At 39.0% G+C, this 23371-nt stretch overlaps 1 protein-coding gene across 2 annotated transcripts in view; it reads left to right on the top strand.

Moving 5' to 3' along the window:
- The window catches only part of uggt2 (UDP-glucose glycoprotein glucosyltransferase 2), a 74756-nt gene that overhangs the window by 29975 nt on the left and 21410 nt on the right, over positions 1-23371 (top strand). For both annotated transcript variants that reach the window (XM_066706714.1, XM_066706713.1), the window contains exons 21-30: positions 5460-5554; positions 7597-7803; positions 9406-9537; positions 12863-12993; positions 13641-13736; positions 14308-14410; positions 16479-16558; positions 18285-18474; positions 19391-19549; positions 20905-20990. In XM_066706714.1, the coding sequence (XP_066562811.1) occupies positions 5460-5554; positions 7597-7803; positions 9406-9537; positions 12863-12993; positions 13641-13736; positions 14308-14410; positions 16479-16558; positions 18285-18474; positions 19391-19549; positions 20905-20990 (1279 nt within the window). The remainder of the gene's footprint in view (positions 1-5459; positions 5555-7596; positions 7804-9405; positions 9538-12862; positions 12994-13640; positions 13737-14307; positions 14411-16478; positions 16559-18284; positions 18475-19390; positions 19550-20904; positions 20991-23371) is intronic.

The following is a 23371-nucleotide window of genomic DNA, read 5'->3' as shown; positions in this document are numbered from 1 at the left end:
TCCCTCACAGCCATGGTAGCAGCACAATGCCATCTCTGGCTCACACAGGCCAAGCTCCAGGACACGGAGAAGGAGGTGCTTCTCGATGCTCCTATCACCCCTGACCAGACGTTTGGGAGACGGTGGACCTCTCGATTGAGCGGTTGGCTAAGGCTAAGGAGACGGCTTTGAAGTATGCGGATCTCCAGCAGGCTAGGAGGCAGCCACAACAGTGCCAGTGGAGGAAATGCAACCACTTTTGCCAAGTTCTGACAGACAGTCATTGGTGGCCTACATCAACCACCAGGGGGGTCTACACTCTCCCAGACTACATTGCGTGGCGTGCAGACTTCTCCTGTGGGAGTGGGACAATCTCTGCTCAATATGGGCAATACACCTGCCCGGCGTGTCCAATACAGCGGCGGACATTCTCTCTAGAGGAAGTCCGGACAGCTCGGAGTGGAGACTGAATCCTCAGGTGGTGGAACAAATCTAGGAAAGGATGGGATGAGCTCAGGTCGACCTCTTTGCCACACGGGCAACGACCCACTGCCCTCTGCGGTTCTCCCTGGGAACAGGAGGCGGTCCCCTGGGTGTGGACGCTTTTGCTCACCCATGGCCGCAGGAACTGATGTACGCTTCCGCCCACTGCCACTACTTCCACTGACACTGGAGAGGATTCGCCAGGATGGAGCCCAAGTCTTCCTGATCGCCCCCCGGTGGCTGAGATGTGGTTTGCGATGCTGGCACAGATGATCAGCGCAGATCCATGGTAGCTTCCGCTTCGACAGGACATGCTGAGTCAAGCAGAGTGATTACTGTGGCACCAAAACCCAGCGCAGCTGCAGTTGTGGGTTTGGCCCCTGAAAGGCACTGTCTAATGTTTGTGGGGCTGCCTGATAATGTTGTGGAAACAATGCAGCAATATACTTATAAATGGTCAGCCTTCCAGATCTGGTGTCTAGCCAGACATGTGGATCCGGTGTCATGCCCTGTGTCGACCATCCATCCTGTGCTTCCTACAACAGCTGCTAGAAGGTGGGAAATCTGCATCCACATTGAAGGTATATCTGGCTGCTATCTCAGCATGCCATGATAAGATTGACAATGTCCTCAGGAGCCCATTTTCTGGCAACCCAATTTCTGAAGGGTGCAAGACGTTTTGAGACCACCAATAAAGACCACAAAGTCTGGGACTTGGAATTAGTTCTGCAAGGATTTAGCGGTATTCCCTTTGAGCCCATATCCACAATGGAGCTCCGCTTTCTCTTGGTCAAGGCAGCCTTCCTTGTAGCGATAACGTTGGCAAGGAGAATTAGTGAAATTTACTTCTTGTCTGTGGATAAAGCCTGTTTGATCTTCTCAGGACGCAATGACAGAGGTACTCTGAGGACGAACCTTCCTACCTAAGGTCATGTCAGCATTCTGCATTAATCAACTGATTGTTGTGGAGTCTTTCCATCCCCCTCCATATAAATCAGATGAGGACCACAGACTACACACACTGTGCCCTGTCTGGTCTTTGAAGTGCTACATGCAGAGGACAGCCGCTAATCTGACCAGCTGTTTGTCTGCTACGGTTCCAACACCAGAAGGAGGGCGGTTTCAAAACAACGACTGGCGCACTGGATGGCGGACGCGATCCAGCTCACTTATGAGACTGCTTACATCCCATGCCTGAACACATCTTAGCACACTCAACAAGGGAACAGACCACGTTGTGGGCTCTCTTTCACAGTGCCACACTTGAAGACTTGTGTAATGCTGCTACCTGGTCAAGTCAACAGACCTTCAGGTGGCCCTCAGGTGCCTTGAGGCTCTGTTATGCTTGCCATTAAGGGGTTTGGGGCTTAAATCAGGTGTCAGGACTCGCAACACCTGTGGTATAGTCTTCCCATTCGGTAATGGCTGTCTTTCAATTTGAAAGGGAACGATAGGTTATTATCATAACCCCGGTTCCCTGAAAAAGAAAGACAGCCATTACCCTTCAGGGGTCACTCGGCCAGACGACCTTCCTCATTAAGAAATTGAAGGCAGCTGCAATCAGGAGGAGACTTTTCACAGATGCTGGGGGCGGGTCTTCCTCCTGCCAGCATGGCCCCTGTTGGGCGGCTTTGGTACATGTTTTCACTGATTGGCAGGTCAGAAGGCTCTTCCCATTCGGTAATGGCTGTCTTTCTTTTTCAGGGAACCGGGGTTATGATAGGTTATTAACCTTCCAAAAACAAACATCAGGAGAAGCTGTGTTTTAGTATCATTGCCAAACTCAGTAGCTATAAAAGCTCTTCATGTTGGTGCAGTGGACCCTGGAGTGCACTTGAGAAAAGAAAACCCAATTGACAGATCTAAAACGTGGGATTGAATACAGTAATGCATATTGTTACCGTTACATTTATTGACTCTGAGAGCTCAGCTTGCTGATTTTCCACATCTTTTAGCAAGTGACACGACTGAAATTATTGCTGTTTTTCCTCAATGAAAGGCAGAAGCGAACACAAAAGTTACAAAGTAGTCACACAGCTCAGTCTCTTGCCAAGCTCCTGGCTCCACTGTTTGGACTCTTAAACCACTGTGTTGATTTGAACCACTGAGCAGTAGAAGCCTTCAGTTTGTGGAGGTGAGGCGAATGTTCAGTGTAAGATCTATGCAGTAAACCTTGTCACCCGGCAGCAACCAAAGTGATTTAATGTCAAGGTTCTGCTTCTCCCTGCAAGCCATAACCTTAGTAACAATGAATTGCCTTTTTTGCTGGTGCTTTAAGCAGCTGATCACACATCTAAACACAATGCCTTACCAAAGTATTCACCCTCCTGCAAAACGTGTTGCTGTCTGAGATTGCAGTCATGACACTGTCAGATAGGACTTTATATTTCGATTCTACACAAACTACTCCAAATGTAAAACAAAACAATTAAAGATTCTCAATTGCGTAAGTATTTCACCCCAACCCTAACTCAGTTCAGGTGCAAAAGATTAATTTCCGAGCTTACAAAATGATGGTCTTGTGTAATCAAAGTGGTTTATCTTGACTTCAGAGTAAATTAATCTCTTTCTGTAGGTTTTCTCAGTTAAATATTGGATTTCAAGCCATAACTCCCATAGTGATATCAGGTAGAGAAGTACAGATCAGGTAAGAGGTTACAAGAAAATTTAAAATTCACTGAATATGATGAAGACCGTCATTAAGAAGTGGAATGTGCTTCGTACCACCCAGTCACTAACCATATTTGGTCGCCCTTATAAATTGAACAGCTTGGTTGGGGTGTTCAATTGGTGTTCGGTTTGAGGAAACTTGGTTGGGGTGCCAACAGCCAAAATATTAGGAAAGTTTTGTCTGAAATGGGGAGTCAGTGTTCATATATCAGCGATATCCCAGTCCCTGCACAAAGCTGTCCTGTGTGGGTGAGTGGCAAGAAAGCAACCATTAATGAAATTGAACCTTTTATACTAAATAAAAAGCATTACATCTGACACAAGCCCAACACAGCACATCACCCAGTCAACACCATGCCAATTGTCAAGCATGGTAGTGGCAGCATCATGTTGTGGGGAACCTTCTCATCAGCAGGGACTGGGAAGTACAGGACCACAGCATATGTAACGTATATCAGGGTTAAGTTTGATGTAGGCCTACAGTGAGGGAAAAAAGTATTTGATCCCCTGCTGATTTTGTATGTTTGCCCACTAACAAAGAAATGATCAGTCTATAATTTTAATGGTAGGTGTATTTTAACAGTGAGAGACAGAATAACAGCAAAAAAATCCAGAAAAACGCATTTCAAAAAAGTTATACATTGATTTGCATGTTAATGAGGGAAATAAGTATTTGACCCCTTCGACTTAGTACTTGGTGGCAAAACCCTTGTTAGCAATCACAGAGGTCAGACGTTTCTTGTAGTTGGCCAACAGGTTTGCACACATCTCAGGAAGGATTTTGTCCCACTCCTCTTTGCAGATCCTCTCCAAGTTATTAAGGTTTCCAGGCTGACGTTTGGCAACTCGAACCTTCAGCTCCCTCCACAGATTTTCTATGGGATTAATGTCTGGAGACTGGCTAGGCCACTCCAGGACCTTAATGTGCTTCTTCTTGAGCCACTCCTTTGTTGCCTTGGCTGTGTGTTTTGGGTCATTGTCATGCTGGAATACCCATCCACGACCCATTTTCAATGCCCTGGCTGAGGGAAGGAGGTTCTCACCCAAGATTTGACGGTACATGGCCCCATCCATCGTCCCTTTGATGCGGTGCAGTTGTCCTGTCCCCTTAGCAGTAAAACACCCCCAAAGCATAATGTTTCCACCTCCATGTTTGACGGTGGGGATGGTGTTCTTGGGGTCATTCCTCCTCCTCCAAACACGGCGAGTTGAGTTGATGCCAAAGACCTTGATTTTGGTCTCATCTGACCACAACACTTTCACCCAGTTCTCCTCTGAATCATTCAGATGTTCATTGGCAAACTTCAGATGGGCCTGTACATGTGCTTTCTTGAGCAGGGGGACCTTGCGGGCGCTGCAGGATTTCAGTCCTTCATGGCGTAGTGTGTTACCAATTGTTTTCTTGGTGACTATGGTCCCAGCTGCCTTGAGATCATTAACAAGATCCTCCCGTGTAGTTCTGGGCTGATTCCTCACCGTTCTCATGATCATTGAAACTCCACGAGGTGAGATCTTGCATGGAGCCCCAGACCGAGGGAGACTGACAGTTATTTTGTGTTTCTTCCATTTGCGAATAATCGCACCAAATGTTGTCACCTTCTCACCAAGCTGCTTGGCGATGGTCGTGTAGCCCATTCCAGCCTTGTGTAGGTCTACAATCTTGTCCCTGACATCCTTGGACAGCTCTTTGGTCTTGGCCATGGTGGAGAGTTTGGAATCTGATTGATTGATTGCTTCTGTGGACAGGTGTCTTTTATACAGGTAAAGAGCTGAGATTAGGAGCACTCCCTTTAAGAGAGTGCTCCTAAACTCAGCTCGTTACCTGTATAAAAGACACCTGGGAGCCAGAAATCTTGCTGATTGATAGGGGATCAAATACTTATTTCCCTCATTAACATGTGTTTTTCTGGATTTTTTTGCTGTTATTCTGTCTCTCACTGTTAAAATAAACCTACCATTAAAATTATAGACTGATCATTTCTTTGTCAGTGGGCAAACGTACAAAATCAGCAGAGGATCAAATACTTTTTTCCCCCACTGTATATGATCCATCGTTCCATATTCACTTCTGAATCTTTCTGAATCAATACATGTATATTGTGACACCCTGTGGGATTGGACGAGGCATCTGTGCTCTGAAGCCTCTGTAACAAACTATTGTGATCCAATAATGTAAACACTACTCTGAAGAGATTACGTAGAGAATGTTTTGTGTCAAATTTGAATGATGTAATAAATATTGCTTTCTTATAAGCCAATGATTGTGTAAGGTTATTTACTGATTTCCTTCAACCGTTAGAAATTAAACACTTTTTGGTTTCTTCTAGATGAGGACATAATTTATGGAGTGACCATCTGGATTATTACGGATTTTGACAAGCCACCTGGGAGGAGACTGCTGCTGAATGCCATGAAACACATGGTGAGTATGTGGTAAATCCTGTTGCTACACTGAACCCATAATTTATCTACAAAACACACATTTACAGGTTTCCCAAAGGGGATATAATATGTGATTCCTGAACACAAAAACTATTAAATTTAGACACCAAATTGCACGAGCAGACCCGACACAGCCATAAGCATTCAACACAACACCAAGCACAAGACCGAGCAGACACACACACACACCCTGTGTCAATCAGACATGTTGGTAAGTATATTGGGTACAGGGATTGAAACTCAGTCATTGGTTTTATCTGCAACAACTTCAAACCAAGTGACAGCCCCAACCACACATGTATTAGAAACTGTGTAAGTGTTGCGTTGATGCATTTAACTGGATTTTTGCAAACTGGATTAAAGGGTTTATATGAATCTATCAATATAAACAAAATCTTGCTTACTTGTAATGATTCCCAAATGACTGTATCTGATTTGGTTTTCCCAAAATTGCATTTTGTAGGGAAGTTTAGAAAAAAATTACTAATGTAAACTGTCATTTGAGAGGTTAAAGAAATTTACTACTCCAGAACGTTCCAGATGTGTAGTATCCTTTGTGACCTCGATTGCAGATTAGGTTTGTTCAGATTTCCCTCAATTTCAATTATAATTGAAATGGTATATTTCCATAAATGGTGCTTACAGTACTTTTAGGAAGAGCACGTTTCAATAACCTCTGAAATGATAGGTGTGAATCAAACATCAAACAAGAAATGTTTGGGAATATGACTGAGGAATTGTAGCAAATTTGGTATTTAGTGACTAATTAGTTTACAAGGCTGTTCTTCCACACTTCAGTTTTATTGAATGAGCTGAACAATGGCCATGTAATTAGAGATTGCTTCAACATTGTTTCAGGTATCTTTAAAACAACAGCTTTTTTATTTAATCAATCATCAATACACAACGTAATGTTCGTTTGTTGCCATGTGTTATTTCTGACTGTCACTGAGATCAAGAAGCAGATTCCAATTTCAGGTTCACATGGTGATATTTATATACACTCTGCTACTGCCTGTGTACTAACAGAGGGGCAAATGTGTCAAGCATATTTACTAGTAGATTTATTTTATAGAACAATAAAAGTAAATAAAACAATCACACTAATTACAGCACCTTGCCTTCATAAGAACTGACACTTTGTGCTATTTCTGTTTCCTGACTGCAACCATGAAATAATCTAAATTGGTACCGTCTATATTTCTCTGGATTTTAAATTAAATTTAAAAAAAAAATGTTGAACTTGTTTTGAAGGGAGAAATAAGGCATTAAAAATCTATTAGCCACACACAGTGGTTATGTACAGTAGCTTATTGTATTAATAATCAAACAATGGGTGTATCACCTGTTTCTGTGTATGTTGTTTTGCGTGGGGTGCATTGTGATGTCCTGAATTATATGCTTATGTTTTCAGTGCTTATGCTTATACATTTATGTGTCTATATATAGAGATATTTGTCTATATAGGACCTACAGTCATCCCCTGTACTTACGTCGTAATTGGTTCAGGTGTCCCTATTCGAAGCATACGTAAAAATGCAGACGTAAATATTAAAACTAACCATAAAAAATTGTTATTACTGAGCAGAGAGATGATTTCGATACAAGCGCTGACTGCAGAATGACACTCCCATGCAGTACAATGCTGCCGACGCAAGTGCGGAACAACATAAGATAAAACGTCCTAAGTCGGGGGATGACTGTATATCTATATAGACATACATAATGTGCTTATATTACCACCATAGCTCTTTACCCGCAACTGATGTGTACTACAATTATAAAGGGTTGAAGTTCTGACTGTGATACTCAAAAGGTTAATATATAAATATATGGAAAAATCTAATTGGTATAAATTGGGTAATTTCCTCAGTAAATTGAACAGGCATTAATTATAATAAACGTGCAGCTGAAGAATAGAAAAATAAAGAACTGGTTACTGAGTATTTATATTCTTGGCATTGTGCTTTCAGTGTAAAGTGAGAGTTTTGATACCTTCTAATTCCTGTTTTTCTTCTTCAGAAATCTAGCCCAAACACTCGCATAGGGGTGCTAAACAACCCAAGCACCAAGCCAACGGAAGAGAACAGTGTGATTGCCAGGGCAATTTGGGCAGCGCTCCTCACACAGAAAGGAAAGGAACCATTTAATTTCATTGCAAAGCTCATCAAAGAAGAAAGCATTCAGATGCTTGCTCAAGGAACTAAAATGAAGAATTTACTCTTGCCGGTTGGTAAAAATATAATTTGCTAATTTTGAATGCCCAGCTTTGCCAGCCTTAAACACTCTAAGTAAATGTATTATCTAGGGCAAAGAATCCTGAACTTGAGTAAGTTTACCATACATTAACAATCATGGTTCATTCGCTTTCTATTTTGGGAATATTGAAATGCCTCAACCACATCAATGAGATTGTGATTATAAGATTATTATCTAACTGCCCTTTCTTTTGTTAGGGTTCTAGTTTCAAATTTTTACTCTTGTGTTTTTATTTATTTATTTATATATTTATTTTAGGGTATTTTTGTTCAGAAATACATTGCGACAGGATAAGTGTTTGAAGGAGCATGTTATTTATTTTTCTCCAGAATAGCCGCAGGTGCTCTGTGGAGTCTGTCTCTTAGGAGTTTATTAGAGGGATTGATTGACCAGTGAATGTTCAGAAGGTTGGTGTTGATTGGAAGATCAATCAGCCAATTAGTTGTCTGGAACAGGCATCACATATTAACACCTGACAGAAAGTGATCTGGAGTCATTCAGCAGAAGAACTTGAACTTTGAGGAGCTTCTGCAGAACTCCACATTTTGACACTAAATAGATTCCTCTGTCGATGATAAACATGACTGTGCTGAAAGAAATATGGGACAGCAATTGTCTGGATTTGGAAGTACTTTGAGTCTGCACCTGTTGGCAGTTCTAGATAGTATTTAGTTTAAGATTTTAATCACCTTCTTAATGTTACAAAATATTATTTCACAATTTGAATAATAGAATCACATTGCAACACATTCAAACAATAATAATTACTTGTTCATTTAGCCTCAGTAGTACAAGCTGTATGTAGAAAATATATTTTCCATGTGAATTGTCAGTGTGAAAGCTCACTGTCAAGATCCCTTTCTGGGTAGAGAGAGCTTCTGTTTGTTATGAACCAGTTCTGTCCTCATTCAAAAGATGATGTGGACTGACGTAACAACACCAATACTTACTTTGCAAGATAAGTTCCAGACTCAATTTGAAATACACAAATCTGAATCTAAATTCAGAACATTAAGTGCACAAGCTAAATGAGATATGTAAACAAACTGAGACACACATAATGAAATGTTAATGAATATATATTTCTAGGGTGGAGTGGAGGTAGTCATTAGACTTTTAATGATGGTTTGCACATCTTCCAATTTTTCCTGATGCCCAAATTTTAATATTTCATTTTTTCTAAAAAATTAAAGTATTTCCCCAGAACAGTTTTTTCAATAATATTCCAGTCTGTTTTTCCATAGAAAATGTGAAAATAATTTTAAAAAATACTAATAACAATCCATGAAATAAATATACTATTGATTAATCCCAATAGTTTTTTTCTCTTTTCTGTGAATGCCTGTAGTTTTTAAATATTTATTTCTGAGTGCCAGTTTTCAATAAATGAGTAATCTTCTCCCTGCATATTTCATGTATCAGAATAATCTGACTTTGTTTTCATCAGACAATACAAAGTACAACTAGATCGCAGTCCCAGTGGATGCTTAGAAAAGGAGCAATAAATCACCTCCACCCAGAACAATGGATATTCATTTAGTATGCTGAAATGATTAATTACTTCTCCTTTAGGGAATGGATAATGATGGTTTTGAGAAGAAGCACAACACCATAGGTGTGGATTTCATCAGAACCCAACAGCACTTCTGCAGAGATGTTCTCAAACTGCTCCCTGGTCAGTCGGCTCTGCTGAGCAACGGAAGGGTAAGTCAGAGTTGAGGATAAGTGCTTTGACAGCATGTTGTTCGTTACCTTTGGAAATATGAGTTACAGCTGTCATATCACCAATACTCCAAGGAGCCCTATGTTGGGAATATATATATATATATATATATATATATATATATATATATATATATATATATATATATATATATACACTCACCTAAAGGATTATTAGGAACACCTGTTCAATTTCTCATTAATGCAATTATCTAACCAACCAATCACATGGCAGTTGCTTCAATGCATTTAGGGGTGTGGTCCTGGTCAAGACAATCTCCTGAACTCCAAACTGAATGTCTGAATGGGAAAGAAAGGTGATTTAAGCAATTTTGAGCGTGGCATGGTTGTTGGTGCCAGACGGGCCGGTCTGAGTATTTCACAATCTGCTCAGTTACTGGGATTTTCACGCACAACCATTTCTAGGGTTTACAAAGAATGGTGTGAAAAGGGAAAAACATCCAGTATGCGGCAGTCCTGTGGGCGAAAATGCCTTGTTGATGCTAGAGGTCAGAGGAGAATGGGCCGACTGATTCAAGCTGATAGAAGAGCAATTTTGACTGAAATAACCACTCGTTACAACCGAGGTATGCAGCAAAGCATTTGTGAAGCCACAACACGTACAACCTTGAGGCGGATGGGCTACAACAGCAGAAGACCCCACCGGGTACCACTCATCTCCACTACAAATAGGAAAAAGAGGCTACAATTTGCACAAGCTCACCAAAATTGGACAGTTGAAGACTGGAAAAATGTTGCCTGGTCTGATGAGTCTCGATTTCTGTTGAGACATTCAGATGGTAGAGTCAGAATTTGGCGTAAACAGAATGAGAACATGGATCCATCATGCCTTGTTACCACTGTGCAGGCTGGTGGTGGTGGTGTAATGGTGTGGGGGATGTTTTCTTGGCACACTTTAGGCCCCTTAGTGCCAATTGGGCATCGTTTAAATGCCACGGCCTACCTGAGCATTGTTTCTGACCATGTCCATCCCTTTATGACCACCATGTACCCATCCTCTGATGGCTACTTCCAGCAGGATAATGCACCATGTCACAAAGGTCGAATCATTTCAAATTGGTTTCTTGAACATGACAATGAGTTCACTGTACTAAACTGGCCCCCACAGTCACCAGATCTCAACCCAATAGAGCATCTTTGGGATGTGGTGGAACGGGAGCTTCGTGCCCTGGATGTGCATCCCACAAATCTCCATCAACTGCAAGATGCTATCCTATCAATATGGGCCAACATTTCTAAAGAATGCTTTCAGCACCTTGTTGAATCAATGCCACGTAGAATTAAGGCAGTTCTGAAGGCGAAAGGGGGTCAAACACAGTATTAGTATGGTGTTCCTAATAATCCTTTAGATGAGTGTATATATGTTTAAACAGAATGTCTTATTAGGTCTCAACAGGTTAGACTGCACAATGTGAAGATGTGGATTTTGAGGTGTTTTCAGGGATATGAAGAAATTAAACCACTATAGTAGTAATACCTAATATTTTCATGCTTATTTAGAAAAACTATTATCATCCCAATTATCCCAACATCTCATTATGTAACAATAGTGTAATGCTCAACTGCAAGAGACATACGATTCTGAACACTATCTGTGGGTACTGTTTACTTGGTTAAGGTTTAGTTTTCCCGAAGTTGGAGACCCAAGTCATGCATCAGAGGAGCCTACTTTGTACATTTGGTAACATGGTGTTTCTTGATTGATGTTTCAGTACAAGGCCACAGGACAGCAAAGGATGAAAAGGCAATACCCTGTGATAGCAGCAGCAATTAATATCTCTTTACATCCTGTTACAGTCTAGTCAAGCAGACATGAAGGCCCACTGGTCTAAATATAGTTTAAACAGAACAAATCAGAGCTGCTGTTGTTTGTGATATACACAGTGACCATCTGGCACCTAGGAGATGAAACGAAGTTTGTTCAAATGACTTTTCTTAAAAAGTTAGGTACATAGTTGTTGGTACATTATAGAGAAAAATTCTTGTCTTTAGGTTCAATGATGGTTTTTTGATTTGCCTTTCTTTTGTTTTTCAAACAGTTTGTTTTCAATACATCATTTTCTTTTGAAATTGTTCCCATAGCTCTGATAACTCTTTTCCTTCTCTGATCACAAATTTGCAGCTTTCCACTTTCCAGCAAGTAATAGCTGCATGAAATGGATACATTCATAACAATTTCCTACCTTTTTAAAACCTTTTAGAATCTTTCTTCACTTGCAAGAAAACAGTAAATTAAAAGACCAAGACATTAGTTTGACTACCCTAATGATATTGATCTCAGTAATAATGAAGTCATCAACTGATCTCTTATTGTGTAGTTCTAAAACATCCCATAATAATGAAGGGTAAATATACATTTTACAAGATACCATAGCAAACCAAAAGTTGTACCTTTTGTACCTAAATAAACAAGGTGAAGAAAACAAAGCAAACAAATCTTCTGTATGATTTTGTTTTCTTAGTTTTACTATACATCACAGTAGATTAGTTTTATTGCAGGCCTCAGAAATTATAAAGAAACACAGAAAGAAACAGGAGTCTAATACAGTGCATAGTGTAACCGTAATACTGTACTGTGCATTTTTTAATTAAATTGCTATATAGACAAGAAGGTGTAATCACTATGTACAGTAGAGTAGGGCAAGAGGTAGAAGTAGGAAACTGCACCGGCCTCCTACACTACATGTAACAGAAGCCTATGTACTGTATATTAGAACACAAATGTGCTTAAAAAGTTAATTATATTAAGAAGCCTGCATCTTGACAAAAAAATGGCATGCCAACCCTGCAAGCATGATATATCCGAATCAGCATTAAAGCGAGGGCCGAAACAACAAGGGTGTGGTATACATATAATATGCATCGTCATATCAAATCATAACCTTTCAGCTACTGGGTGGCTTAACCCAATTGTAAGACAGTGTTTATTGCAATATTTAGACCAGGGGAATGGTAAATTCTCTGACAAGATAAACACTGTAACATGAAACTCCTTTGAACAAAGCTGATTAATTAGTCAGATTTCTATTTGCATTTGTTTGTATGTCGTTTAAATCTAATTGATAGTGATAATAGCATAGAAAGAAACATCTCATGTATTGTTGTCGCCACACAGTAATTCTTATTTTAAATTTGGAAATTAGTTTTTATACATAAAGGGACTATTTTTTCTCTCTCCAGTATGGTTATTTTGTGAAAAACTTTATCTGCAGCACACAGTCCAGTGACATTTCCCTTTCTTACTCCAATGCCCCCTCTCTCCCAACCCTCCCCCCAACACCACCAGATTTTGGGACCATTTGAAGAAAAAGAAGAATTTCATGATGAAGATTTTCATCTGTTGGAAAAGATAACCCTGAGCACTTCAGCAGAGAAGATCAAAGTTAAAATCAAGCAGATGGGAGTGAAAGCAAAACAGTATGTTGACTTTTTTTTAAGTTAATTTTCTGAGAGAAGTGCCTGGTGTTTTTACATTGGTAATTTCAAGCATCGAATCGCAAATTATATGTAATTATGAAAGAATGTTGAAAATAACCCTCTTGAGCCTGCTGGATGTAAATAACTTTTCTTATTTGATTTCGTATTCTGTCTGCTACAATTATTTTTCTCAGTCAGTTCTATGAAACCCTGCTAGAATCTCAACTCCAGGCTGCCAGGCTGCAGATCGGGATTGTCTGTTGTTCTTCAAACAGTTTCAAAGCCTGACCATTTTATCCTTTTATTTTCCAGCCATTTTAATATATTATTGGTTAGCTAAAAATATATAGTCTCACAATATTAGGGAAAAAGCGCTTTAAGGGTTATTTTTTGTACATTTGATCATGTTCTTGTAAAACATCAGCACAAGGGTCTGATAGGTTGTTTTCAGTTGGTTCAGAATTGGTTGCACCTTGTGTACATTTTTAACCCATATTCGGATTGTGGCTATGCATTTTTTTTGTGTACATTTTGTGACAGCTGTAAGTTGCCATTGGGAAAGGCATTTGCTAAGAAATATTTGTTATGACGGATATACTGTATTTCAAAGGGCACAGCATGCTAAACCATGGTATTTCTTCATGCAGGGCCAGTGATCTAGTTATGAAAGTAGATGCTCTTCTGACTTCTGCTCCCAAGGGAGAATCCAGGAGGGATGTCAGGTTTATTAAAGATAAACAGAGGTAAGTAAAGAATAATACAATTTCAAGTGTTATCTACCTTTTATTGTCCTATTTGTTTATGTATTTATTTATTTCCTTTTTCCTTAATACTATTCATTTGAGAAATTACCTTTGTTCTAGATTTTGCAGCAATATTTTAATCTACTTTCAATCAATTCCAATACTTTTCACCCCCAGATTTTAACAAGAAGTGCAAACGGTGGCCAAATAATAATTCTAGACCATTTTGTTTGAAATAAAATGCATATTCAATGTTATGATACAAATGTTATATATATATATATATATATATATATATATATATATATATATATTGCACTGTCAAAGTACACCTTATTTCTCCTTAAATTATATAATAAACTCTGCCGTTCAGTAGATGTTTTGGCAAAAATGTGTTCCTGAAATAAATGAAGTGAAGATGGAAAGTGACCCAAATGACCCTCAAGAGGGCTATATATATTTTCTTCCCATAGCTCACCTTGAACATTGTATTCTAGCTGGCTGACTGTGCGACTGTAGCACCAACTGTGAGAATGGGCTCATTTTGCTTTCTTCCTTTTGTTTTTTTCAGTATAGTACAGATACCCCCTCGGGAAGATGAAGTGTACTATCATGTTGTAGCCATTGTGGACCCACTGACTAGGGAGGCCCAGAAGATGTCACCACTGTTAATTGTAAGACGACATTTTCTCTATTCGTGTTGTTAGTCTTGAACAGGGCAGCAAGGATAGTGTGGCATGCCTTGGGCTATTATGCTCACTGCAGGTGCTTTTACTGCAACTCAAACCTGGGTTCATGATGTATACTGGTTTAATGGTCATGTGGAGGTTGTGTGCAAAGTCTGTAGTGAGAGGTTTAGGGTCTAGGCTTCATATTTGTTATCTGTAACTTGAATTAAATCTCTGTCCTACAATCTATGATGCCCTGCGCTTAATTATAAATTACATATACACCTTGACATACTCTTCAACAACAACAGCTGAACCCATATTATCCTATTTCATAATTTTCTTGTGAAGCTTAGATGTTGCACATGATCCCCAGTTTCATGTTTTTTAAAAAAGTTATATGCAAGACTCTAATATAATGAAAAATAATGAAAATTAGATCAAAAGAACACAATTTTCAAAGCACAAATAATTAATAAGACAGAATGCAAAGAAGAAAAGTTGGTGCAGAGAAAATATTAATGAGGTAAGCAAATTAACAGCATTTAAAATAGAAAAAGCAAAAATAATAATAATTTGCAAACAGATGAACAGCCTAAAATAACTTGAATTTCTGCAACTAATTTATAAAATATGCCTTTTGAAACAAACTTACTCACTTGAATTAATAATGTCCTGTTAGCTTTTTTTGTATTTTAATGTACTGTTTTTTTAAAGAATTAATGACAATTCATTTAGAAATTTAATATTCCAGTTACAGTACCTATAGTAAATCTATACCCCCTTGTCCACATTTTGTTGTCAATGCTTTAGAGTTTCATGCATTTAAATTAGTATTTTGTCCACTTACCTACACACCATACTGCACACTGTTATAGGGAAAAGTGTTTTATACCAAACTGAAATATCATAATTCTCTACCCCCCTGTGTTAATACTTGGGTCTTTTAAGATAGGTCTCTACTAACTTTGCACACCTAGACTTGGGAATATTTTTAAATTATTTTTTACAAAACTGTTCAAGTTCTGTCAAGTTCCTTGTGGAGTGTTGATGGACAGCAATCTTCAAGTCATGCCACACATTTTCAATTGGATTTAGGTTGGGGCTCTGACTGGGCCACTCAAGGACATTTACCTTTTTGTTCCTTATCTCTAGTGTATCTTTGGCTGTGTGCTATAGTTCATTGTCATGCAGAAAGGTGAACATCCATCCCAGTTTCAGCTTTCTTGCAGAGGGTAGTAGGTTCTCCTCAAGGACTTTTCCATACTTTGCCCCATTCATTTTCACTTCTCTCTTGACAAGTGCCCCAGATGGTTTTTTTTGGGTGATATGCTGTGTTGGGTTTGCGCCAAACAATGCTTTTTTTGCAGTCTTTAAACAGGATTCAAGGTGGGCTTTCTTGAGTAACATGCAGGCCAGATTTGTGGAGTGCTTGGGATATTGTTACAATGCACACTTTGACCAGTCTTGGCAGTAAAAGCCTGTAACTCTTTCAAAGTTGCCTTTGGCCTCTTGGTAGCCTTTCTGATCAGTCTCCTTTTTGCTCAGTCATCCAGTTTGGAGGGACGGCCTGATCTAGGCAGGGTCTTCGTGGTGCCATACACATTCCACTTCTTAATAATCGTTTTGACCATGCTCCAAGGTATATTCAAGGCATTTGATATATTTTTATACCCATCCCCTGATCTGTGACTTTCAACAATTTTGTCCCGGAGTTCTTTTGAAAACTCCTTGGTGCTCATGGTTGAGTCTTTGCTTTGAAATGCACTGTCCAGCAGAGGGAACCTACAGGAACTGCTGAATTTATTCTGAAATCAAAAGGTGAAACATTTTGAGGGGATGTAGGCTTTCTATAGGCACTGTATATTTCTTCATTTATTATTGTTTGACAGATTGACCTTCCTTTTTAATGTTATTGTTAAAATACAAATTCTAAAAGATAGAGAAACATCTGTGTAGACATTAGTGAAAGCATATTGTCCACATCAATTCTAAAACCAGCGCATTTGAAATGCTACTGTTACAGAATGGAATTTATTTATTTGGTGTGTAATAACTGGATTGCTTCCTCTAGGTGCTCGGTCAAGTGATCAATATGAAACTGCAGGTATTTATGAACTGCAAGTCCAAGCTTTCCGAGATGCCTCTGAAGAGGTAAGCAGCAGGATATAATTAAACTACTGTTTATGTGTGCAAACACCCAGTGGGTCAGCGATATTTTTACACAATTCTCTGCCTCATAGGCCGTTACAACAAAAACCAATAACTTGTGCTAAAAATGCCAGCTGTTTATTAGCTTTTTATTGTTTTGGGGCTCTTTTTCCACAATGTTTGCAGGAAACTGCATAGAGCTAGATTGGGTTAGAGAACTGAAGGTCAGAAGAGCAGTAAATATTTGTTGAAGTTGAAGTTTTTCTAACATAGTCAATGCAATGATATTCTATTTCTTATATTCATGTCTGGTGCCTGCATATCTTTTTCGCTTTGGCAAAACTCGATAGGGATGAATTTTCCTGCCTGAGCATAGAATATAACTGTAAGAGAAAGTTAAGATTGAGTTATGACTGCACAATAAATATCCATTAATTTAGATATGTTTTGTAGTTTTCAGTTCTTGTTTTACACCCATGTAATAGGTATTTTTTATAGATTGTATCTTCTTAGATTGTCATTTGCTGTTTACACTCTTTATGATGTTGCTTTAATAAAATACCTAGTCTAGGTCATGTGAAAGTCTATGCAAACTCAACAGGAAATCATGAAGAAACAGGCTACATAACTAGTGAAATAACACCAAAGGACACACATAATTCATTGTGAATTTCAATTAAAATAATTTGAGGTGTATGGATTTAACATATATCTTGTAGTAAAACATTTATACGGCTTTCAAATTATGAAAATGATGTCAGTTTAATGTTTCATATGGGCAGTATTGATTTTTTTATGTCAGGAGGATAGTTTCAATGGTGCATATGTCAAAGGCATTCATCCATTAACACACATGAGTCTCACAAACTAAGATCCTGTATGCAAGTTAGCCATAAAGAAATGTGCATTTAAATGTCTCTTTATACATTTATTTCAGTATTTTATTTTATTTTAATTTGTTAAACAGTTAATATTTTTTTTAAGTTTTTAAAACTACACAAACAGCTTTCAGGTTTTAAACAGCAATGCACAAAAATAAAGTAAGACTAAATGTGTGCTTAAGACTGAGCTACCACAATTAAAGTGATGCTCTATTAAACCATAGCAATTTAATCACTTTCCTTTTAACCCAGACCAGTTAGAGAGCACACAATATCGGAACCTGAGATTCCCCCTTCAGAAACTCTGATACAGGTGGGGAAACTGCAGAGGAATCTACTATTTTGACACTTAATTTACAATATTTCTATATAGGTTGTTTGTTTTGCTTTTTGTTTTATATGTTTCATGTAATCAAGGAGAGGACACTACATAAAAAAACAAATTTTACTACAGCAAACACACTGAATCCCATGAAAGCGGTTTTGTCCGCTAGTCATTTATCCGATTTTTCAGAAAAGTAATAACATATGACGGTAAATGCCCAAATCAAGGCAATATACAATATTAATCCTAATTAAAGTAAATTCAAGTACAAAATATAGTGCAATATTTTTAAACACTGAAATATAAAAGCCCTCTCATTATTAAGTAATATATTTCAGCACAGAGGCATATGCGAAAAATGTTTTTTGTTAAAAATAATTAAATAGTGGAATTACTGCAGTTTATTAAATTGCACATTGCTGTAGATTTTGGTTGGTCAGCATGTGTGAAGCATGTTGCTCTTAGTTGATGCTTATTGTAAAGGTTGTGTATTCTCATCATATGTCTCGTTTGATCCCTGCAGCTTCTACCGTTTTGTGCTGGAGCCTGACGTTTCCTTTCTAGCCAATGACACCCTGTCTCCTGGACCGGTGGCTAAGTTCGTGGAAATGCCAGAATCTCCTCTTCTCACCCTGAACATGATCACTCCTGAGAGTTGGCTGGTGGAAGCTGTTAGAAGCTCATATGACCTTGATAACATTCACCTACAAGAGGTAAAAAGAAAGAAAACAATGAGGATTCTAGCGTAGGTATTGTTTCAGCTTTGGAAGGCAGCCTGTGTCTATTTATTCAGCAGTAGTTGTGTTTTTGTCTTTGGTTCGGGTTGCTTTTATTCTTGTCGGAACATAATAGATTGAAAACAGTGTGGATGTTTTTTCGGGACTTATTATTTTATGTAATGTTCTCTTCACTTTAGTGACTTACAAAGGCAGTGCTGATAAATAGAGAGCAGTGCACAGCTGGTATACACTAGAGTAATGGCATGATCCTTGAGCTCCTTGCCTTATTGCTCTGGAATCCAACTCCGTGCTGGACTCGGCCTCTCTTGACACTGATCCCGTGGGCACTTCTGAATTGTACTGAACTATTTCAGCTTTAAGATTATAGGACAGCTTCCACTGGGTACTAGTTAACAAGATTTAAAAAAAAAATCATCCTGCACCTGCCTTCATCGCTTGCTATCACAGGTGAAATATTCCACCTTTCACAGGGATAAAGATCAGTAACAATCATCATTTTGTCAGTTATGTATGTGTTCCCATGTTCCTTTTTTAGTGTTGCAAGCAAGAGGCAGTGACAAATGCAGCCACTGATATATCACATTTAATCACAACTTGAAACAGACAAAGGATTTTCTGCTTTCATATCTTACATTTGAACAACTTTTTAATTTATTTTGGCTACCTTGAGTATTATTAGTTGTTAAAAGACCTTTGACTGCTTTTCTACAAAACTCAAGATGTGATCACTAATGTATCCGATTTCTTAAGGGATGTTACTGTGTGCTTTTTCATATTCTGTAGCTTAGTTGTGGGTGGTTACTATCCATAAGGCCATCAGACATCATAAAAGTGGTAAGTAGAAGGCTTTGTGATTAATTAATTTATTTTGTGTAATGTATCCTGTCAGGTAAATGGATTTGTGACAGGAGAATATGAACTGGAGTACCTGCTGCTTGAAGGGCACTGCTTTGACATTACGACTGGACAGCCCCCTCGGGGTTTGCAGTTCACTCTCGGGATGAAGAATGATCCTCTCAGGCAAGACACCATAGTGATGGCCAATCTGGTGGGTTTCGCTTTCCGTCTATTTGTCCTGGGCTTCTGTGTGTTCCATCAACCTGACATGCAAGAGGTGTACCAAGATGTCAGAAAAATATTCTGAATTCACTGACGGGAAAACCTGTGAAGTTTTCATAGCTGGTCCTTCTGCTTCACTGTAAACACATTTTAATTGAAATCAACCCCCTTAGTGGAATATACAATAGGGCGCCTTGAGGAACATGAAAGAAAATACAGCACCGATATGAAATCCTCTGGCTCACAAACACAGGAGAAACCCTTCTGGTGAATTTCATTATGAAATCACCCAGTGGGTTCTTTCCTCTGTTGTTGTGCAAGGCAAGGAAATGCAGATTGAACTTCGGTGTTGTAGGATTGGGTTAACCAGGTCATACAAGACTTGCATTAGATCCAGAAGCGAGGATTGGATATCTCTCTGGGAACAAAAACAATTTTGTATTTTCATTCTGCTACTGTATTTCAGTATCTGCACTGAATGTACTTTCTTTTATTTGCTGTGTATTTCCAGAGTGCTCGCTATACTGTAACTTTAGTCTTTCAATATATGCATCAGCACACCTCTGACCTAGGCTGCCGATTATGGTGTGGAAAGTTTTTCGGTTACATTTCAAAGTTCACAGCCCAGCTCCTCTATACGAATGTGGCTTTACTTTACTTTAAAGTTCACATAATGCTATGCTTTCACTAGCCCCATTACTTTTGGTTAATATATGAAGTCATTTGGAAGTGATTTTGATTCCAAAGACATCTGTGGCATCTGTTTTGAAGAGCTATCAGACTTTAATTAATGATAGATATACTGGGATGTAAAGTTATCTGAGGACAATATTTTTAAAAATCAAAGCCATAGAATGGAAATCCTCTGCAGCATTTTTAAATTTTGTATTAAATGAAAACTCTTTAAAATAAAGGGCGTTTTTGTCTAAAAGTTGGGGCTGCTCTTGAGCATTTCAGCATGTAAAGATTGCTGGTTCAAACCTAGGCTAAGTTACAGCAGACCAAGACCAGGATTCCCCATGGTTGTGCTACTTAACAGTGTTCCCTGGGGCTTAGTGGGCACCTGAGAGCCTGCTAGTAGTTTTAGGGAAGCTGCGTTCTTGCTTTTCACAATGCTCTGCTGTTTGTGCTTGAAGAAGCAGATGGCCTGATGGTGTTAGTTTCTGAGGACGTGTTTGTCTTAATTTCTCCCTTGCTACTCATAGTCGTGAGCTGAGCTGATTAACAATGGATGATTGCAAATTGCAGGGGGTATGAAAAAGAAGAATAACCCATAAAATAACCCAGTAAGATGTACACACACACAGTAAAAAGCAAAATTGTATGTGTATTTTTTTTTAATAGGGTTATTTTCAGTTGAAGGCCAACCCTGGTGCCTGGACCTTGAGGTTACGTAAAGGAAGGTCAGAAAACATCTACCAGATATTTGTGTGAGTATCAATGGTTTGCTTTTTATATATGTGTTTATATTTCAAGGTAAGCCTTTGCTGGTATGATATGTAGACATGATCAGTACATATTTGGAGAATTATAAAATAACTGGAATGCAAGTCAATTCCAGATTTGTGCAAATCTCCACAGGGAAACAGTGCTGTTTATAGATCAAAAGCTGGATAATAATTTCTTCCCTTTAGGTGCAGAAAATAAAAATGTTCTTAAGGTGTGCTTATGTGGGGGGGGGATTCTGAGTTGATTGGATGCCATTCTTATCAATTTAAAATCCTTGTGAAAGAGTTTAAGTTTAAAAAAGGATTATACATGGTGCCACTACTTGGGTAAGATTTATGCATCTGAAATATAAATGACCTTCCCCTCATCAATCACGTACGGAGGAGCCTCCTCTCTAAGTGGCAGTATCACCTGCTAGTGGATGCAGAACACAGAGGTGATGGATTTGACAGCATACGTTATTCACCATAACCTTTCTTTCCCGTGAGGCACAACTTCACTAGAAACACTTTACTGTGGTAGTCTGGGCATTTTAGCACAGAACAATGCCTTTCTCAGCAGAACGGTAAAGCTGAAGAAACGCACTGTGCAAAAAGCTGTCCACTAAAAGATCACACCGGGTTTCATGACTTAAAACGAGTGATGTTCTTTGTTTTACTTACCTGAATAATATTTAATTCAGCCAAAGTTTGAACATAGACAATGGGTAAAATAGTGACATCGCTGCTTAATATTTCATGCACCGGCATTAAGAGCACAATCGCTATGGTAACAATATTTCAGAACCAAATCTTTAATTTTTGTGGCTTGGTGAGAGTAGGTGGTTTCTGACATTTACATTATTTTTATATGGCAGCAGACTGAAAATATTAATTGACATTTATTATTTGGGTAAAATAAAATACAAAACGTTACAATCACCATGCGTTCTCCGATTCACAAGCAGTCTCTGTTTATCAAACAAAAATAAGTGTTTCAGACAACGTCTTTGTCTAGCCGATACGCATTTCATTCTGATGTGGAAGGTGCCAAAGGTGTGTGTTGTGTGTCTTGTTTATGTGATTACAGTACAGTGCATCTGGCATCTTTGGGAGTAATGAAGTCAGTGCCAGCTCTCCAGCTGATTTTCTTTTTGCTTCCCAGGCCCTGGGTTTAAATCTCTCCTACAGAAAATAAGATTTGCACTGCTTTGTAATGTAAGCCAGATCAAATGAAAGTCTGCATTACATTCTTCGTCTGTGTTATGTGACAGAGCAAAGTGGTGTTTTTTTTCCAGTTGTACAGTTCTCTGAAAAATGCCTCAAACAGCAGCTGCATCATTTCTGAACTGGTCCAATAATGTATAATCAGCGAAGGTTCGATCTGTATCAAGAAATAAATATCAAGGCCTGCAAGTGAACTGCAATCAGAGATATCTGGCCTCAGTTACCCAAATATGCAGGACCGTCGTGTGATGAATGTCTCCAGATCTTGCTGTGTTGCCTAATCTTATCGTACGCTGCAACTAATCAACGGAGGAGGCCTGCATATTTAACCCAGCAGCATGGACGTTAAGCTCCAGCTGTGCATGGTCTCATACTGCAACATCTGTTCAGCAGGGGCTTACTTCCAAAAAGGGCCCACCCCAGATCCGCTGAGGCCCGTTTGTCTTGCCTGGGGGTTCAGACTCTCCCTACCTAGATCAGACTCTCCTCATAACTGGGAAATGGATCCAACTCACACACATTACAACAGGCTTGTTTACAAAGGATTCCAGTGGGATCCTATTAGTTTCAACTAAGAATCCCACATAAATGTACAATTACAAGTTATTCTACATGTTTCGGATGCAAAGAACCCTGACTTTTCAAGGTCAAGGTCGTAGAGAAGGCAGATCTCTAAAGAGGTCATAACAGGGGTTACAAACATAGGTGTTTATACAATCCTGTCTTGGTTTACCAATGTGGTATTCAAGTACACTTGATTTACATCTCTTCGCCTCCTGAAAACAAATTCTAAACTTAGACGTTATGAGTTCATCCCACTCACTTCCAGGACATGAGTTTGCATTCAGAGCAGTGTTGTGTCCTCAAGGCTGCACTCTGTCTGACATCACTCACAGTTGCTGGAGCAACAGCTGTCTCTGAGCTTTGATGTGAGGAAAGCGCCTGTAGATGGAGATTCTCTGCAAGCTGCGAGTGATTCCAGACAGACAGCAGCGCTGAGCAGCGAATGGAAGCTTGTGGCCTTAAAGGGAGGACACTGATCTTAATGTAAAACCTTGTAAAGAGTTGCCTGCATTATAGAAAGACTAGTTAAAGACACATTACTTAAACCACTAACATAAAAGGTGATATGACAACAGCTGGACAATACCTCTATT

The sequence above is a fragment of the Amia ocellicauda genome, chromosome 6, assembly GCF_036373705.1.
Source record: "Amia ocellicauda isolate fAmiCal2 chromosome 6, fAmiCal2.hap1, whole genome shotgun sequence".
In the NCBI taxonomy this organism is placed as follows: domain Eukaryota; kingdom Metazoa; phylum Chordata; class Actinopteri; order Amiiformes; family Amiidae; genus Amia; species Amia ocellicauda.
This window is presented reverse-complemented; position numbering and strand designations above follow the sequence as displayed.